The following is a 20,034-nucleotide window of genomic DNA, read 5'->3' as shown; positions in this document are numbered from 1 at the left end:
ATCTGCCTTGAGAGCTATGTTTAGACTTACCCATAACCCTGATGCATTCATTTGAAACATCTGATTTTCGTTTAATTTGAATTTCGGGGTGGGATTTTGTTGCCTTTTGTTCGTTGATTCGCCTATCAATTTCATTCAGTTTTTGTCTCTCAAAAATTGTGAGATCTGGATATATGTATAGTGAATTAAAATGTTCGATAACTTTAAAAATTTTTATTCCTTTTATTAGATCCCATTTCATTTGACCCGTTTCGCACCCTATGATTAGTAGCTGCTTACTTTCTGGATTAGATTTACCGAGTCTCCCCCGGCTTAGCGGTCAGATAACCTATGCCCCAATTATGATTAATATACCATTACGGGGTCTCTAACTTCATGGGGGCTAAAAGTGTAAAGGCCCGATTTTCCGATACTTTGACAACCAAAGTTTATTGAGATATTAAGCGAAGTTTCAATTTCTGGTTAGAGTAGCATATTTCCAGTTTCTACATTGGAATGGTCAGTCTGGGTACCAAGACTATGCAGATTGTAGACTGCTTCTTCTGCTCTGTCTGCTTTTTGGTAACTTCTTTGACATTTTTAGAGAAGCTTCTCCATTTCAACGGACTGGTTAGCATTCAATTGCTTAATTTCACTTATACCACTCGTTACTTTCTGGAGCTTTTCATTTATTGTCAATTCTTATTCGCTCTTCTTCATTTTTATCTGAATTCGTAATTGCAATCTCCTTTGCAGCGCAGAAACGGCAGATAACGTCAGTTTCTGTTTTTATTTTCATTGTTGTGAACACTCTTATAACGGTCCATGTTCCGCAATTGTTCTGAGACTCCACCAATACTGGGTAACTTTTGCAAGTTTATAAAACAATGAATGCGAAATAACAGTTTAAATTGAGGCGCAATAAACTATTTTGTCATCTGATACAATAGTTCTTTCACAAAGTAATCAGACGAACAAATTTTCCTCCCAATCACGACAGCCTTATAATAGGCAGAAATTGTTGTGCAGACTTTTTGATAACATATTGCAATTGTTCTTCTGTGTTCGGGAGACTGCCTTTCAGCCAATATTGATCAAACAACATCGTCTGATAAAAAGCCGTTTAACAAAATCTGCAGAAGGACAAGATTTCCTCGCACTTGTAACAGACTTCCCTGCAGCCGAAATAGTTGTGCAGACGGAGACAAACTGAAAAATTACCGGTAATCTGAACAGAAGAGAAAAAAAAGAGAAAACAAGAAGAAAAATTTTGAATTGAATATCAGATCCTACTGCAAATTTTAAAATGTTATATGCAATTTCAATTGTTCTCAAAGTTCTTGGGAAGTTCAAATTGCGAGTTTTGATAGAACTTTTGAAGTGCTGATAGTTTTCATAACGAAGCGCACAAAAGTGTATGATCGTCTGATAAAATAGTTTTTTCACAAAATCTGCGAACGCACAAGTTTTTATCCCACTTGCAACAGTCTCCAATGCAGTAAAAATAGGGGTGCAGACAGTTTTCATAGACTGTTTCCATCACTCTTCTTTGTTTGGTTGGAAAATTTTCAGCTCATGCAGATCAGGAAACATCAATTTTTCCAGAAAACTTCTGGTCAAAGTGTACCTGCATACTTCGCACCAGAAATTCAAACGCCATCGAAAAAATTTCTTTAGCTAAAGTTGTTTTGGCAGTGAAAACTAACACAAAAGCAATTTAACAAACACCAATCTCCTAAAAATTTTACATGAGTCATCATAGGTCAAAAGTACACTTTTTTTCCGCTTAATTTGCAAGTATAGGAGAAAATCTCATAATAAAAAGCTAAGTTTTTAGTGAAAATTAACACAAAAATACTTTAAAAATATTAAATTTTGCTCACACAAAGTATAAATGGGTCATAAAAGGTCAATTGCACGTCATTATTTTCCTCGTAAATTACAATTTTAGAGAAAAGTTTCCCTAGTAATAATTGTTTCTTATTTGAAAACTAACACAAAAATACTTTAAAAATGTCAATTTTGCTCACACAAAATGTATATGCGTCATCAAAATCAATCACACGTTATATTGTCCTCTTAATGTGCAAGTCCTAGAAAAAATTTCTAAAGTAATGTTGTTTCATTAGTCAAATCTATACCAAAAATAACTAAAATTATCAAATTTGCTCACACAAGGTATATATGAGTCATCAAAGGCGAATTGTACATCATTTTGGTGTCCTAACTTCCTTCGTCTCATATTTAAAAACACGATTTTTCCTAGAAAATGTGTCTGTATTCAGCGTTCAGTTGTTTGTGCAACAAATACCATTCAGTAGAAACCCTGTTTGGGGATTTCCTTTTAGCAGATGCAGCTGCTGCTTGATAAGTAGCCTGGGAGAAAAATGAGTTTTATTTTTTGATTTCACTTGGTGCTGTAGGTTCGCTCTTCTGTCATAGCATTTGACTGTTTTTTTATGTTGATTTTGCGTATTGGTTTTTGCTGCTGCTTTTTGCTTGCTTTTAAGTCAACACCGCATACCACCTGTTTGCCAATCGTTTAAAACGTGTTTTTCGGTTTGAGATTCGTACGATGTTGTCCAAACTTTGTTTATACAACTAGTTTCCCAGTTGTTTAGGATGTCACAGTCTTGAACACCGTGCGTCGTCTTTTTCTATCGCTACCTCTATATAGTTATCGTTTTGTGATAAATTTTTATTAGTGCTTTTTAGGTGTTTGCTCGTTGCTGTTGATATACAACAGTGTTATCTGCCTTGAGAGCTATGTTTAGACTTACCCATAACCCTGATGCATTCATTTGAAACATCTGATTTTCGTTTAATTTGAATTTCGGGGTGGGATTTTGTTGCCTTTTGTTCGTTGATTCGCCTATCAATTTCATTCAGTTTTTGTCTCTCAAAAATTGTGAGATCTGGATATATGTATAGTGAATTAAAATGTTCGATAATTTTAAAAATTTTTATTCCTTTTATTAGATCCCATTTCATTTGACCCGTTTCGCACCCTATGATTAGTAGCTGCTTACTTTCTGGGCTAGATTTACCGAGTCTCCCCCGGCTTAGCGGTCAGATAACCTATGCCCCAATTATGATTAATATACCATTACGGGGTCTCTAACTTCATGGGGGCTAAAAGTGTAAAGGCCCGATTTACCGATACTTTGACAACCAAAGTTTATTGAGATATTAAGCGAAGTTTCAATTTCTGGTTAGAGTAGCATATCTCCAGTTTCTACATTGGAATTTTCAGTCTGGGTACCAAGACTATGCAGATTGTAGACTGCTTCTTCTGCTCTGTCTGCTTTTTGGTAACTTCTTTGACATTTTTAGAGAAGCTTCTACATTTCAACGGACTGGTTAGCATTCAATTGCTTAATTTCACTTATACCACTCGTTACTTTCTGGAGCTTTTCATTTATTGTCAATTCTTATTCGCTCTTCTTCATTTTTATCTGATTTCGTAATTGCAATCTCCTTTGCAGCGCAGAAACGGCAGATAACGTCAGTTTCTGTTTTTATTTTCATTGTTGTGAACACTCTTATAACGGTCCATGTTCCGCAATTGTTCTGAGACTCCACCAATACTGGGTAACTTTTGCAAGTTTATAAAACAATGAATGCGAAATAACAGTTTAAATTGAGGCGCAATAAACTATTTTGTCATCTGATACAATAGTTCTTTCACAAAGTAATCAGACGAACAAATTTTCCTCCCAATCACGACAGCCTTATAATAGGCAGAAATTGTTGTGCAGACTTTTTGATAACATATTGCAATTGTTCTTCTGTGTTCGGGAGACTGCCTTTCAGCCAATAATGATCAAACAACATCGTCTGATAAAAAGCCGTTTAACAAAATCTGCAGAAGGACAAGATTTCCTCGCACTTGTAACAGACTTCCCTGCAGCCGAAATAGTTGTGCAGACGGAGACAAACTGAAAAATTACCGGTAATCTGAACAGAAGAGAAAAAAAAGAGAAAACAAGAAGAAAAATTTTGAATTGAATATCAGATCCTACTGCAAATTTTAAAATGTTATATGCAATTTCAATTGATTTTCGTTTAATTTGAATTTCGGGGTGGGATTTTGTTGCCTTTTGTTCGTTGATTCGCCTATCAATTTCATTCAGTTTTTGTCTCTCAAAAATTGTGAGATCTGGATATATGTATAGTGAATTAAAATGTTCGATAACTTTAAAAATTTTTATTCCTTTTATTAGATCCCATTTCATTTGACCCGTTTCGCACCCTATGATTAGTAGCTGCTTACTTTCTGGGCTAGATTTACCGAGTCTCCCCCGGCTTAGCGGTCAGATAACCTATGCCCCAATTATGATTAATATACCATTACGGGGTCTCTAACTTCATGGGGGCTAAAAGTGTAAAGGCCCGATTTACCGATACTTTGACAACCAAAGTTTATTGAGATATTAAGCGAAGTTTCAATTTCTGGTTAGAGTAGCATATCTCCAGTTTCTACATTGGAATTTTCAGTCTGGGTACCAAGACTATGCAGATTGTAGACTGCTTCTTCTGCTCTGTCTGCTTTTTGGTAACTTCTTTGACATTTTTAGAGAAGCTTCTACATTTCAACGGACTGGTTAGCATTCAATTGCTTAATTTCACTTATACCACTCGTTACTTTCTGGAGCTTTTCATTTATTGTCAATTCTTATTCGCTCTTCTTCATTTTTATCTGATTTCGTAATTGCAATCTCCTTTGCAGCGCAGAAACGGCAGATAACGTCAGTTTCTGTTTTTATTTTCATTGTTGTGAACACTCTTATAACGGTCCATGTTCCGCAATTGTTCTGAGACTCCACCAATACTGGGTAACTTTTGCAAGTTTATAAAACAATGAATGCGAAATAACAGTTTAAATTGAGGCGCAATAAACTATTTTGTCATCTGATACAATAGTTCTTTCACAAAGTAATCAGACGAACAAATTTTCCTCCCAATCACGACAGCCTTATAATAGGCAGAAATTGTTGTGCAGACTTTTTGATAACATATTGCAATTGTTCTTCTGTGTTCGGGAGACTGCCTTTCAGCCAATAATGATCAAACAACATCGTCTGATAAAAAGCCGTTTAACAAAATCTGCAGAAGGACAAGATTTCCTCGCACTTGTAACAGACTTCCCTGCAGCCGAAATAGTTGTGCAGACGGAGACAAACTGAAAAATTACCGGTAATCTGAACAGAAGAGAAAAAAAAGAGAAAACAAGAAGAAAAATTTTGAATTGAATATCAGATCCTACTGCAAATTTTAAAATGTTATATGCAATTTCAATTGTTCTCAAAGTTCTTGGGAAGTTCAAATTGCGAGTTTATAGAACTTTTGAAGTGCTGATAGTTTTCATAACGAAGCGCACAAAAGTGTATGATCGTCTGATAAAATAGTTTTTTCACAAAATCTGCGAACGCACAAGTTTTTATCCCACTTGCAACAGTCTCCAATGCAGTAAAAATAGGGGTGCAGACAGTTTTCATAGACTGTTTCCATCACTCTTCTTTGTTTGGTTGGAAAATTTTCAGCTCATGCAGATCAGGAAACATCAATTTTTCCAGAAAACTTCTGGTCAAAGTGTAGCTGCATACTTCGCACCAGCTTTTTCTAAAAACAATCCTTAAAATTATAGATAGTGTTTTATCTCTATTTCCAAAAGATTGTCAGTGTAATTGTTGAGGTCGTAGGCTGCCGCCGGAAAAATTATTGAATTGAATAGACAATTTGCAGAATTCAAAATGGTTTTCCGCAAGTTGAGTTTTCATTAAGGTTTGCGGCGGCCTGATGGGCGTTTTTAATTAAGTGGTTTAAGTGGTGTCTCGGTGATATGAAAATTGAAAAGATGACTCCTAGATAACAAAGGGCGTTAGTGTACATGGTTGTTTTGCTAGATAGAAAAACTTTCTCATCTTTTGCGAGTCGACCTCATCTTCTGATTTTTAATGGCTTTTGTCTTTGCGATGTTAACATTCAAAAAGTTCCCAGAACAGTATAATTCGGGTTTATTTAGACTTTGCTGCAAATAAGAATAACTGCTGATAACAAGTACTAGATCGTTGGCATCAATAACAGCCTGTGAATCGTCACATTTCAATTTGTAGTACAAATCAGCAAAAAATACTGATAATGAAAGATGATATCTAATCTCCTTGATCAACACCAGTTTCTTGCTTTATCTCTTCCAATAGCGTTTCCTCATCTAAAATTTGTTAGAGATTGCATCTAAGTACTGATTGCAATGTTGTTAGGATGTTCCAGTGGAGCCCCATTTTAACCAGTTTTGATATCAACAGACTCCGATCAATAAAATCGGATGCCTTTTCGTAATCAAAAAGTGAGTTTACACATCGTGTCACGGTCATTTTGGTTGCTTAGATGGGAGGCAGCTTGCATTGATGAGAGGCCATATCGAAAACCGAATTGGCCCGGCGGTAGTTTTCGTAGTTTTCTGACCAATTTAGTAAACGTTGATAAACACTTAATGTGAATTTTTTGTACAAACAACATAACAAACTAATTCCTCTATCAGAAATTGCTTTTTTATTCTTCGTTTTGTACCATGGTTGCATGTCTGGGTCTTTCCCATTATAGCCCCCCAATGAAAACATAGCCCCCCATTATGGTATGTTTGCCATGATTGGGGGCTATAGGTTATCTGACCACTAAGCTGAGGGGGGGCTATAATGGGAAAGATCCGTACATCAAATAATTTTCAGATATTAGGAAGTGAACTCCCTGTAAAACAGAGATTGAAAAATTGAAAAATTTAGTTTTCAGTTACGGAGAAGCTTTTCTTGATGCACTCGTTTGTTATGCCATCTGGTCCTCCAGCTTTACCGTTTTTCAATTTTGAGAAATATTCAGTGATTTTTATCATTGTAATTTGAGTATCTAAGCTTGAACAATACTCCCAGTTAGTGGAAGAATAACCGTGACTCCCCAAAACTTTGGAAATGTTTCTGCTCTGATTTTTGTTATGTCCCCAAATAGTCATTTGAAATACGCCTCACAAGTGTTAATAGTATTTTATGCTCCTCAGAGGGTCACCATTTTTTTAATGTGTCTCAGGACTCTTTTTCATTGGATTCTGCTTTTTCTTTCACGTAACCATTCTGTCTGATTCGTTACATTTTTCGTCTGCTGTACACTTTTTTCTGAAGAATCGGCTCATTTTTAAAAAAACATGATTTTTCTTGGAAAGTATTCAGCTTTCAGTTGCTCGTGCAGTAAATACAGTTCATTGATCAACCAGTGTAGTGATTTTCTTTTCGCAGAGGCGGCTGCTGCTTGATAAATAGCCCTTGAGAAAAGTGCGTTCGAATTGTCGATATCACTTGGTGCTGTAGATTTCCAATTTGTAAATAACATTTGACAATTTTTCAAGGTAGATTGTGCATATTTGTTTTTGGCTACTCGCTGCTTTTTTGTGTTGGCCTTTAGGTCAACACTGCATACCACCTGTTTCTGACTCGTTAAGAACATGTATTTTTTATCTTTTTGGCGTGCGTTGACTCAAAGTCTGCTGCTTAAAAGAACAAATAGTCGATTGCACTTTTACTGTTTCGCGATTCTTTCGATGGTTTCTCTTTGTTTATGCAAATAGTTTCCCAATTATTTAAAAACTCGCAGCCATGAGCACCGTGCATCGTTTTTTCTCTTTCGCTGCGGCTATATATTTTTCGTTTTTCGAGATTCGCGCGACGGTCCGTTTTTTTTTTCGTTTATGCTTTGCATGCCCGTTATTTAGGAAATCAGATAGAGATTCGCCGCGAGCCTTGGTATCGAGTCTACAAGTGAAGTCACCTCCGAGTACTATTTCAATTCTTCATAACATCGTTTAGAAAATAATTCCAAATCCGTTTCAGGTGCAAACATACTTAGTCATTGTGATCTCATTTGAACTATCTGATTACCTTTTTTTAGAATTTCTGGGTTGGATTTTGGATTTTGCCGCTAGCAATTTCCTTCGGACGAAAGAGAAAGAGAGAACAGAAATCTGAACAGAAGAAGAAGAAGAAGATTGAATTAAACATCAGATCACACTGACAAATTGTCCAAATTATTTACAGATTCAGAAATAAGCATGAAATTTAACTGTTTAAGAGTTTATAGAACTTCTGTAAAAGTGTCAAATTTAAAAAGTGACTACAATAAAGAATATGGTCTGTTGATAAAAGAGTTCTTTCGCAAGATCTGCACACACATAAGTTTTCCTCCCATTGATAACAACCTTCCATACAACAAAAATTATTGTGCAGTCCATTGGCATAGAACTTTGCAATTATTCTCCTGTGTTTTGGCGGGCAGTCCTTCAGTCCGTGTATATCATGAAAAATCAATTTGTTTAAAAGCGTTGTGGTTGAGGTGTACTTGCTTACTCCGCACCAACTTTTCCAAAAAACGGCTTCTGATTTCCGGTAATGTTGTTTTATATCTATTTCAAAAAGTTCATCGATGTACGTCTCTAATCCGTAATTTGAGGCTGGAAAAACAATTGAATTAAAGAGTTGTTGTGCTGAGTTGACGTTGACTTTCTGCAGATTTAGTTTCTGAATTATTGAAGCTACTCGCAGCCATGAGCACCGTGCATCGTTTTTTCTCTTTCGCTGCGGCTATATATTTTTCGTTTTTCGAGATTCGCGCGACTGTCCGTTTTTTTTTCGTTTATGCTTTGCATGCCCGTTATTTAGGAAATCAGATAGAGATTCGCCGCGAGCCTTGGTATCGAGTCTACAAGTGAAGTCACCTCCGAGTACTATTTCAATTCTTCATAACATCGTTTAGAAAATAATTCCAAATCCGTTTCAGGTGCAAACATACTTAGTCATTGTGATCTCATTTGAACTATCTGATTACCTTTTTTAGAATTTCTGGGTTGGATTTTGGATTTTGCCGCTAGCAATTTCCTTCGGACGAAAGAGAAAGAGAGAACAGAAATCTGAACAGAAGAAGAAGAAGAAGATTGAATTAAACATCAGATCACACTGACAAATTGTCCAAATTATTTACAGATTCAGAAATAAGCATGAAATTTAACTGTTTAAGAGTTTATAGAACTTCTGTAAAAGTGTCAAATTTAAAAAGTGACTACAATAAAGAATATGGTCTGTTGATAAAATAGTTCTTTCGCAAAATCTGCACACACATAAGTTTTCCTCCCATTGATAACAACCTTCCATACAACAAAAATTATTGTGCAGTCCATTGGCATAGAACTTTGCAATTATTCTCCTGTGTTTTGGCGGGCAGTCCTTCAGTCCGTGTATATCATGAAACATCAATTTGTTTAAAAGCGTTGTGGTTGAGGTGTACTTGCTTACTCCGCACCAACTTTTCCAGAAAACGGCTTCTGATTTCCGGTAATGTTGTTTTATATCTATTTCAAAAAGTTCATCGATGTACGTCTCTAATCCGTAATTTGAGGCTGGAAAAACAATTGAATTAAAGAGTTGTTGTGCTGAGTTGACGTTGACTTTCTGCAGATTTAGTTTCTGAATTATTGAAGCTACTGATTGATAGGCTTTGTTCATTAGATGGCTCAGATGGTGACTGGGAGATAACGTGCTCGAAGAAATTACACCTAGATAACAGAAGGTGTTAGCAAATTCAACTTCTTTTTTCGATATATAGAATTTGTCATCGACAGCTAAACGGCCAGCTCTTCTAAATTTCATGCATTTTGTCTTGTTCACATTAATTTTCAAATAATTCCTGCTACAATACGTGTTCAGATTATTCAAACTTTTTTGTAGTTGGCCTTGGCTATGGCTACCAAGTACTAAGTCATCAGCGTAAAATATAACATCTAGACCCTTGCATTTCAACTCAAAATATAAATCAGCTATGAATAAACTAAACAAGAGTGGTGAGAGTTTGTCTCCTTGTGCTACTCCTGTTTTCTGTTCAATCTCGTTTGACAGGAATTTTCCATCAAGGATCTGCTGAAAGTTGCATTTTAGCACTGATTGTATTGTGTGTAGAATGTTCCCATGGAGCCCCATTTTGATCAGTTTTGTAAGCAGCAGGTTCCTATTCACAAAGTCGAAAGCTTTTTCGTAGTCAATGAAGCAGGCATAGTATTTGCCACTGCAGCTGATGTTATGCTTGAATGCTCTTTTTAAGTGGGAAACTGCGTCGATTGTTGACAGTTCGCGTCTAAAACCATATTGGCTTGGTGGTAAAATTTGATTTTTCTCCACCCATGATCGCAAACGCTGGTAAATGATACCCATGAACAACTTGTACAGAAGAAGAAGAAGAAGAAGAAGATTGAATTAAACATCAGATCACACTGACAAATTGTCTAAATTATTTACAGATTCAGAAATGAGCATAAAATTTAAATGTTTAAGAGTTTATAGAACTTCTGTAAAAGTGTCAAATTTAAAAAGTGACTACAATAAAGAATATGGTCTGTTGATAAAAGAGTTCTTTCGCAAAATCTGCACACACATAAGTTTTCTTCCCATTGATAACAACCTTCCATACAACAAAAATTATTGTGCAGTCCATTGGCATAGAACTTTGCAATTATTCTCCTGTGTTTTGGCGGGCAGTCCTTCAGTCCGTGTATATCATGAAAAATCAATTTGTTTAAAAGCGTTGTGGTTGAGGTGTACTTGCTTACTCCGCACCAACTTTTCCAAAAAACGGCTTCTGATTTCCGGTAATGTTGTTTTATATCTATTTCAAAAAGTTCATCGATGTACGTCTCTAATCCGTAAGTTGAGGCTGGAAAAACAATTGAATTAAAGAGTTGTTGTGCTGAGTTGACGTTGACTTTCTGCAGATTTAGTTTCTGAATTATTGAAGCTACTGATTGATAGGCTTTGTTCATTAGATGGCTTAGATGGTGACTGGGAGATAACGTGCTCGAAGAAATTACACCTAGATAACAGAAGGTGTTAGCAAATTCAACTTCTTTTTTCGATATATAGAATTTGTCATCGACAGCTAAACGGCCACCTCTTCTAAATTTCATGCATTTTGTCTTTTTCACATTAATTTTCAAATAATTCCTGCTACAATACGTGTTCAGATTATTCAAACTTTTTTGTAGTTGGCCTTGGCTATGGCTCCCAAGTACTAAGTCATCAGCGTAAAATAAAACATCTAGACCCTTGCATTTCAACTCAAAATATAAATCAGCTATGAATAAACTAAACAAGAGTGGTGAGAGTTTGTCTCCTTGTGCTACTCCTGTTTTCTGTTCAATCTCGTTTGACAGGAATTCTCCATCAAGGATCTGCTGAAAGTTGCATTTTAGCACTGATTGTATTGTGTGTAGAATGTTCCCATGGAGCCCCATTTTGATCAGTTTTGTAAGCAGCAGGTTCCTATTCACGAAGTCGAAAGCTTTTTCGTAGTCAATGAAGCAGGCATAGTATTTGCCACTGCAGCTGGTGTTATGCTTGATTGCTCTTTTTAAGTGCGAAACTGCGTCGATTGTTGACAGTTTGCGTCTAAAACCATATTGGCTTGGTGGTAAAATTTGATTTTTCTCGACCCATGATCGCAAACGCTGGTAAATGATAACCGTGAACAACCTGTACATGCAACATATTGGCTAATGCCTCTGTAGGAACTTGGTTCTGCTTTGCTCCCTTTGCCTTTGTACAGTGGTTTAATATATGATAACTTCCAAATTCGGGGTACATTATGCTCCGCAAAGCAGAGGTTAAATAAATGGAATACGTATCTTTGCATTGGATGAAAACCTAATTTAATACTAGTGTTGGTTATTCCAACTGGTCCCGCTGCCTTACCAGCTTTTAACTTTGAAGCTTCATCGGTAATTTCTTCCAGTGTTATTGGATCATTCAAATACCCGGTATATTTCCAGTTTGAAAAACAATGATCGTGGTTTCCTAAGGTTTGCTCGTCTAGAAGTTTATCCGATATTTCGCCCTCAGCTTTAAATAGACCTTCGAAATATGATTCCCAAACTGGAATTGTAATTCCAGATACTTTTGTTAAAACTTTCTTTGAATTCAGAATTTTCCAAATTCTCGCCTTTCCGATTCCGCTTTTCTGATTATGAAACTTTCGCGATCTATTTCATGCATCATTTTGTGTTTTCTGCAAAGTTTCTTAAAGGCTCTTTTCATTTTAAAGTAATCAGAATCTGCTTTATGTCTCTGTCTGTATCCAGCTTTCAGCTGCTTATGCAATATGTACAGTTCTCTTTTGAACCATTTCGGTGATTTTCTGTCATGCATAACGGTTGCCGATTCTTGAATAGCCTTGGCGAATTCGTCATACGATGTGTCCAATGCGTGGCTATCGTGTGGACTTTGAACGCTTTTCATTCGTTCGTTCAATTGTTCAATATCAAATTTACGCATTTGCTTCTTTCTGCTTTCAGCTATATCTTGTCTGTGTTTTAGATCAAAGCAGCAAGAAACCGGCTTGTGCTTTGTTAACAATGAATTGTTGATCTTTTTCTCGTTAAAATGTTCTAGGAGTTCCTTGCTTACGAAAAATAAATCGATAACGCTTTTACCGTACTGAAATTCGTACGTTACCTCTTCAATATCGTTAACACAATGAAGATTCCAATTAATTAAAAATTCGCAAAGTGAGTTGCCTCTTTCGGATGAGTCAAATCTGCAATTGAAGTCGCCGCCCAGGACCATACGTGCTTTGCCTTGACAGCATTGAAAAGCTTCGGTAAGTGCTTGATATATTGTCTCTAGATCTGTTTTTGGCGGAAAATATGCTACAATTATAATTAGGCTGAATTCTTTGATCTGCAATGCTTATAATTTATTGTTCTGATGGAGAACATTGCATGTAATTCTTAATTGTTTACTCAGTGCAATTGCTAAGCCGCTTTGCGGCCGCCCCTTCCCGCTTTTTATTGCCTTTGTGCAGAAGCATGTAAAACCAGGTATTTCGACTGAATTTACACTGAGAGTTTCTGTTAATAGCAAGATATCGTATGCGATTGCTTCACTTGTACACGTTGATAGTGTTCCTTTAGCACCTTCCACGTTTAGCACCTTCCTTTAGCACCTTCCTTTAGCACCAATTTGTACAAAAGAAGAAGAAGATTGAATTAAACATCAGATCACACTGACAAATTGTCCAAATTATTTACAGATTCAGAAATGAGCATTAAATTTAACTGTCTAAAAGTTTATAGAACTTCTGTAAAGGTGTCAAATTTAAAAAGTGACTACAATAAAGAATATGGTCTGTTGATAAAATAGTTCTTTCGCAAAATCTGCACACACATAAGTTTTCCTCCCATTGATAACAACCTTCCATACAACAAAAATTATTGTGCAGTCCATTGGCATAGAACTTTGCAATTATTCTCCTGTGTTTTGGCGGGCAGTCCTTCAGTCCGTGTATATCATGAAACATCAATTTGTTTAAAAGCGTTGTGGTTGAGGTGTACTTGCTTACTCCGCACCAACTTTTCCAGAAAACGGCTTCTGATTTCCGGTAATGTTGTTTTATATCTATTTCAAAAAGTTCATCGGTGTACGTCTCTAATCCGTAAGTTTGTACAGAAAATTGTACAGAAAATTGTAGCTAACAATTTGTACAGAAAATTGTAGCTAACAACATGTAGATCTTGTTCAAATTAAACTATTTCAAGATTTCGAATATTAGTGTTATCCGATATTCCATATATTGCAGTACTTGTTATTCTGTCAATGAATCATTTTAGTTTGTTAATTTGTGTTTCCTGGGTGTTTATGAGATTTTCAGGGTGTTCCTCTTCTTTTTTCATCGAATGATTCTTTCTTTGTTTTTGTCACTTCGTATGACTCAATCCTCGTGGCAATAACACCACGTTCATTTACCGCCGTCCCTGAATCAGCAAAGTTCAAAACCCGCGTCCCTTTCCTTCCGAATTTTAACAGTAGATGGGGTGTGAGACTATGCCCACAAAATCGTCCTTAGATCATGGAATGCAAGATCGAGAGGCTTTGCAGCTTGTCCTAGAAAACCTTTCCATGATTGGCCTGAACTCAAACTTATTCGAGAAGGATGCCCACCCTAACCTTACCGATGATAGCAATGATCAAATTCAAGTTGAAAGACGCCGAGTTAGTGCCAACATTACAGAGAATATCCCCGTGCCCTCTTCTGAACACGTAGCCGAAATCGTTGGAAAGCAAGGTGAGTAATGAAATGTGGACCCTGGATAGTTTCGTTAATTTGAGCAAAACTGCTAGGTACTTTATACAATGGATGGTTTACCATAATTGGAGAACGCAAAATTTTTTTAGAAGGGTTTTAATGAATTTTGTATGTTTTTAAAAGGTGTTCATTGATTTTAAGTTAATGATTCGATGTTGACGGTTTCGTAAGAACAAAGTCTTTTTAGGATGCAAAATAAAGGCACTGCGAAATAAGACGAATACATACATCAAGACTCCTGGACGAGGAGATGATCCTGTATTTATAATTACTGGACGAAGAGAAGATGTTGACCTCGCGAAAGCGGAGATTCTTCAAGCATCTGAGCATTTCTCCAATATCCGAGCCCAGCGCAAAGGAGTTGCTCCACCGCCTATTCAGCCTGGTCAAATAACAAAAACGGTATGGGACTTCACTTACTAAATTTCTTTGTGAGTAAAGTGGAGTACTTAATCTTTCTTATTTAGATTCGAGTTCCTTGTTGATTTGTTGGACTGGTATGGGATTAGTTGAAATGATAATAAGATCGTGATTTCATTTATGATGACTAAAAGCGCAGGGAACCGTAGGTCGGTGGTAAGAAACAAAACTACCGAATATTCATCCTCCGCCATTGTTTGAGGGACTGCTACTTACGCATGAACTTCAAAATAAGGCCACCCTTGCCAAGTTCATTTTTCAATTAAGACATTATTTGCAACATCAACTAAAAACACAAGCTTAATTACTCTGATGCGTTCGATTTATATACTGTTTTCATCAGTTCTGTTTGATCAAGACTGTATATATACGGATAACTACAATATACCTTTTCTTGCTAAATTGCTTTGTGAGAAAAGAGTAATTAATATTTCTATTTAGATTCGAGTTCCTTATCGAGTAGTTGGACTGGTTGTTGGACCGAAGGGACAAACTATTAAGCAAATACAGCTGAAAACGCAAACTTATATTGTAACGCCTAGTAGAGAACGAGATCCAGTTTTTGAGATCACGGGACTTCCTGACAGTGTTGAGCAAGCTCGCGTGGAAATATCCAATTATATAGCTGCAAGAACAGGAACTTTTATTGATTCAGAGAAGAAAGCTATAGCCCCCGCAGTCCCGGTTACAAATACATGGAATGGCGAAAGGTGCGTGAGCTATTCCAAAGAGCCCGTCATGCCTGAAGAAATAAACGAATTCTTAGAGGAAATTTTCTCTGGAGGGCCTAATAATCGATCTCCGATGGTTAAACACGATGACCGAAAACGCAATAGCCTGGACGTATTGAATTCGGATGGTGCTACACAAGAGACAAATAGCTCGGGCATCAATGACCAATATGCCATGTGGAATCATGGATTCAATGGCAACTTGAAATCAGTGCTTCCTATCAATTCGTCTGCTTGTAGCGACATCATGCAGCAGGGGTGCGTGACCAACGACCCCTCATCGTCTGGGTCATCAAGTGCTTACTCATCATTCAGTTTTGAAGCCTCGCCTCTAGTGAGGTCATCCAGCTACCCTGTATCGGTGTCGGGCCCTGAAATCGTGAAAGGTGCCACTGACGTTATCGGCAGGAAAACCTCTGATCATCAGCTAACAAACGGCGTTGACCAAACCGCTAACCTAGTTTCGATCCAACCGCAGCAGTTGTGGGTGCCACCCTCTTTTCCTGCTGAAGCTAGTACTTCTTACGCCATTAATCCAGTTTCCGCGCATGCGATTGGCAGTGGCGCCCTGATGAATGGTGTTGACCATTCGGGCGCCGTTCCAGGAATCATTGTAGATAACTCAGGTGGTGTGATAGATGCAGCAGCTGCTGCTTTGCCTATGCCAGTGTTAGGAGGGCCCGTGCCAATGCTTGGAGGCGGACCCGAGGATGTGATCAAAAATTGTATCATCTGCAAATCAAATGGCATTTCAGCCGCTCTAGTTCCATGCGGTCACAACTTATTCTGCTACGACTGTGTAAGCTCTCTTGTGCAATCTAATAGCTCATTTTGCCCTGTGTGTCATCAGCCTGCCGATCACGCGCTGAGAATTTTACAGTAATTCTGTAAAAAAGACAATACGAAGGAACGCGATTTGCATCATGGATTTCGGCAAAGCTTTCACTCAAATTGCTGCTGCTGCGACTGTTCTAAGATTCAAGAGCTTGGTGTACCTTCACATAACTCACTTATTAACTCATAAACTGACATAATTTCGCTGGTTTTCATGTTTGTATATAGCTAGCTTAACAACTTATTTTACTACACCACTTTGTACGAAACTTAACGAATTTGTAAAGAAACTTAATTTGCTTAGATTTATCTTCTGAAAATGTGTTGGTGTCTAGATTTGTATTTAATTTGATCATAATTGTCCCGAGGAAAAAGTTGCAAACAGCGGTATTATTATGCCTATTGGTGGTGCAGTTTTTTTTTACTTAACAAGGAGTAATAAAATAAATGTTATGGTTTTTACATAGATTTTATCGTAGAGTACTTTATTTTCATACGTAGCGACACTATGTTAATCTATGTTTTTCTAGAATATCTTGTTGGTATTGCGAGCATTTGAGTTGATTTTCTACTGGCAGGAATTCTAGAAAGACCTTTTCGGCCAATGCAACTTACGTTATATTCTATTGGAAGGTTTGTAACGAACCTGTGCATCTAATAGGTGTCAAGACACTAGATATAAAACAGTGCTAAAGTGAATTTTAAATGTTCAAATGTGTATTTTGTGCAAATTATTTTAAAATTAGAGCAAATTATTATCTGTTTAGTTTATTGTATGTTCAGTTCACTAGTCTCTTTTTATGATCCGCTGATATAAAGTGTCGAAAAGAAATCCAATACTGCAATTTTGCATAACACTTAATTGTTCTTCGAGACATTTATTTCTCTCTTTGCTACCTACCTCTTTTTCGTTCAACATATTATTTGCTTAATCGCATCATAACTTTATTTTATCCTGCAGAAGTACGTTGTAACATTGATGATCTTTTGTTCAGTTTTCCTTCCTTCCTTTTTTCTGCTATCAAATATTCTCAGATGCTATATCAAAAGTATTAGTTTCTCTTCATAGTCGCATATATTTATCAAAATTGTTCACTATTATTAAATTTGCATAATTACTCATAGAATTTGTTCTGTGTGGTTATTTTACGTACCGTTGCAGCTTGCATTCTGTTATACTTAAATTTTGTCCATGGTTTCGGGAAATTCTCAGGCGCTTTTTATGCGATGTGATTAATTAATTCATTTTATGAGAAAGCAAAACGTGTTTTCAAGTATGTTGTAAAAGAAGTCATTCGTCTGTAATGACGGACGGCTCTTATTACTCTCATTGTAACATTAATCTTCGTGTGTTGACTTTGTCATGTTTTAGTTTGTTATTCTGTTGTTTCTTTCTCTCCTACCTTTTCGTACTTTATTCACTGACTTGATTTCGTACTTGACGAGTAAATTTGCTTTCACTTTGCCACTTTGGAAGTTAGTACAATTTTGTGAAGATTTTATTACAAAGGACTATTTGTTTTGCCATAAGGATTTATCAATAAATTTATGCGTATGTATTTAAAGTTCACTTAAACGTTTTCAATACATTTTTCTCAATGTAATTCTTTTTAATTAGAAATTTGCTGGCGCGAATCAGCAGTATTGATTAATGGATCGCACTTCAGTCATTACTCATCAGAGCGTTTTTAAGCAGAATTTTCCTGCATTTCTGAACAAAAAAGAGGAAACAGTCAGACTACACCTAGAAATTGAACATGGCTGAAGCATACTTGCAATGATTTTTAAATTGTTTCCCTATTTGTCCGATGACCTCCTATTTTCTGGAGCTGAAATGAATTTTCAGAAGAGATAACTAATATTTTAAATGTTCATTTTTGAAATCTTGAGGAAAAAAATGACAAAATGTCATCTGCATAGCTTAAAGGAACGATAACCAGAGAGGTTATAAGTATATTATTGGAACTTCCAAGATGCTTGTTGGGCAAAACATGCGAGAGAATGCCTGAGCAAAACTTCAGCAAAACTTCGAGTAAATGTGTCGAGTAAAGTAAAATCTTCGATTCATTCGAAGTTTGCCAATTCGCACAGGTAGGGTAGTTCATGCGGGCTAAATTTAGAAATATGAAGTTTATCTTCTTGCAGGTATCGAAAACAACTCAGGTAACAAAATTTATTGATAGCAAAGAATTTAACCTCCAGCAGTGCAAAAAGGTCAGTTCTAGCAAGCTGAGGGTCAATTAAATATTTAGATAAAGATTGACAGGATGATTAATGTTGCAATATTGGATTCGAAGCAAAACATTTTTGCATTTGAAAAATATGAAAACAAAAGCTTAGTTATTGTTCCGACCCCTCTTGAGGGGGAGGAACTATATACTCAAATGGGTTTTTTTTGTTCAGTCAATTTTGGCCGATCGATATATTCATCGTAGAGAGTTGAGACTGGTATCATTAGAAAGCTTGTCCAGTGTAGAATATGGAATTAAAAAGATTTTTTTGATTTTCATTTTTGAGAGAGATATATCGAGGTTTAAACTTTCGAGTAAATAGGGTGAATTCCGTTGATTTCATTCACCTTTATTCGGAAGTTTTGACTAAAATTTCGCCAATTTTGATTAAATTATTAAAAAAAATTCGAGAAACTGTTGTTGATTTTACGTTTAAAGACGAACTATATTGTCGGCTATTTGCATTGATTTTTTTTGTCACAAACTCCGGCTAAATATTTTACAAAATTCAGACTTTTTCACCAAAAACAGCAAGAAATAAGTTTTTTTAGTCCACTCTGATTAAATTTGTAGGAAGTGCACACCCAAACACCACTAATACAATCTTTTTAGACTGAAAAGAGGGCTAATTCCACTTCAGTTTCCGTTGAGAGTGATCTGTAAATAAAATTTTGCCGTTTTTTGCTAACTTTATTCGTTGATTATCAAAAACGCAGCATTTATTTTTGATTTTTTAACCAGCAAAATATCTATATCAATTACATTCCAAAAATTAGATACTTCTAATGGACAATCAGCATTAGCAGGACGAGTTCTGTGCCAACCTTGGACGGTTACAATCCAAAAATAATTTGGAATGTTGTCAGTCGGTTTTTTATTTAAAAAAATTGATCTTTCTTATATTAATTAAATAACAGACCATTTCAAATCAAAGCTCACTAGTTATAGGTCCTATTGGCTTCCTAACCAGATTGAAGTTAATTTATCTAGTTGATTGCTTGAAAGCTTGTGGTTCTTTTGACTTTTAAAATATTTGATTTTTAAACAAAAAATGGCGTATTGAAATTTGCCTCCACTGTTCTCTTAATTTGGTCAACTTGTAGCTTAGTGTCAGCAATCAAAGAGTGTTCCTTCTTTCTGTTGTATTCAAATTTAGTTTTTATTGCGGTTTTACGCCTTATGTTAAGGGGTTCTGGCTTTGATACTACTATAATTCACAATTTTTTTTAAATTTTTAGGTATTTGCCCATTTTTCTTGTTTTCTGGTTTTGTCAAATTATCACGTTATTGTCAGTTCATATATTACATTTTTCGCATTTAAAATAACGCACAATTGATAACATTTAAATCCTTAGAGATATAGATTGTGGTTCTTTACCGCTTCGACAGTACTTTCTCGAAGAATTTAATTGAATTTTTTAATTTTGTCTTTAACTGTCGTTTTTACCTTGTCTTCTTAGTCGTATTTAATTTCCTGTGCAATGACCCGGTTTGATTGGCTTTTCCTTGAAGAGAAGATGAGCCGATGTTCTGATATTAGCAGATAGATAATGGCTTTCATTGCTTTGAAAACAATTGTTTTCCAAAATGAAAAAAAAATTTCAATTTTGCAATTTTGTTCCTTTTATTGTCTGTTTAATACCTGGTCTCGTTAATTAAAGGTTACAAAT

General features: G+C 36.1%; 2 protein-coding genes across 3 annotated transcripts in view; one reads left to right on the top strand and one right to left on the bottom strand.

Moving 5' to 3' along the window:
• The window catches only part of LOC142337492 (N-alpha-acetyltransferase 16, NatA auxiliary subunit-like), a 444,167-nt gene that overhangs the window by 274,128 nt on the left and 150,005 nt on the right, over nt 1-20,034 (bottom strand). The gene's annotated exons all lie outside the window — the stretch shown is intronic.
• LOC142337491 (RNA-binding protein MEX3B-like) lies at nt 13,689-17,737 on the top strand. Its single transcript, XM_075386755.1, has 3 exons — nt 13,689-14,127; nt 14,336-14,550; nt 15,010-17,737. Exons 1-3 carry the CDS (start codon nt 13,872-13,874, stop codon nt 16,180-16,182), a joined length of 1,644 nt encoding a protein of 547 aa, XP_075242870.1. The 5' UTR covers nt 13,689-13,871; the 3' UTR covers nt 16,183-17,737.

The sequence above is a fragment of the Convolutriloba macropyga genome, chromosome 4, assembly GCF_964194025.1.
Source record: "Convolutriloba macropyga chromosome 4, txConMacr16.3, whole genome shotgun sequence".
Taxonomy (NCBI): Eukaryota; Metazoa; Xenacoelomorpha; order Acoela; family Convolutidae; genus Convolutriloba; species Convolutriloba macropyga.
This window is presented reverse-complemented; position numbering and strand designations above follow the sequence as displayed.

What these genes read in the sequence shown, in the direction of transcription:
- LOC142337491 (XM_075386755.1), top strand. Translation starts at nt 13,872, where the DNA reads ATGGGGTGTGAGACTATGCCCACAAAATCGTCCTTAGATCATGGAATG. An exon ending in CGAAATCGTTGGAAAGCAAG is followed by an intron (nt 14,128 to 14,335) that starts GTGAGTAATGAA and finishes AAGTCTTTTTAG; the next exon opens with GATGCAAAATAAAGGCACTG. An exon ending in CTGGTCAAATAACAAAAACG is followed by an intron (nt 14,551 to 15,009) that starts GTATGGGACTTC and finishes ATTTCTATTTAG; the next exon opens with ATTCGAGTTCCTTATCGAGT.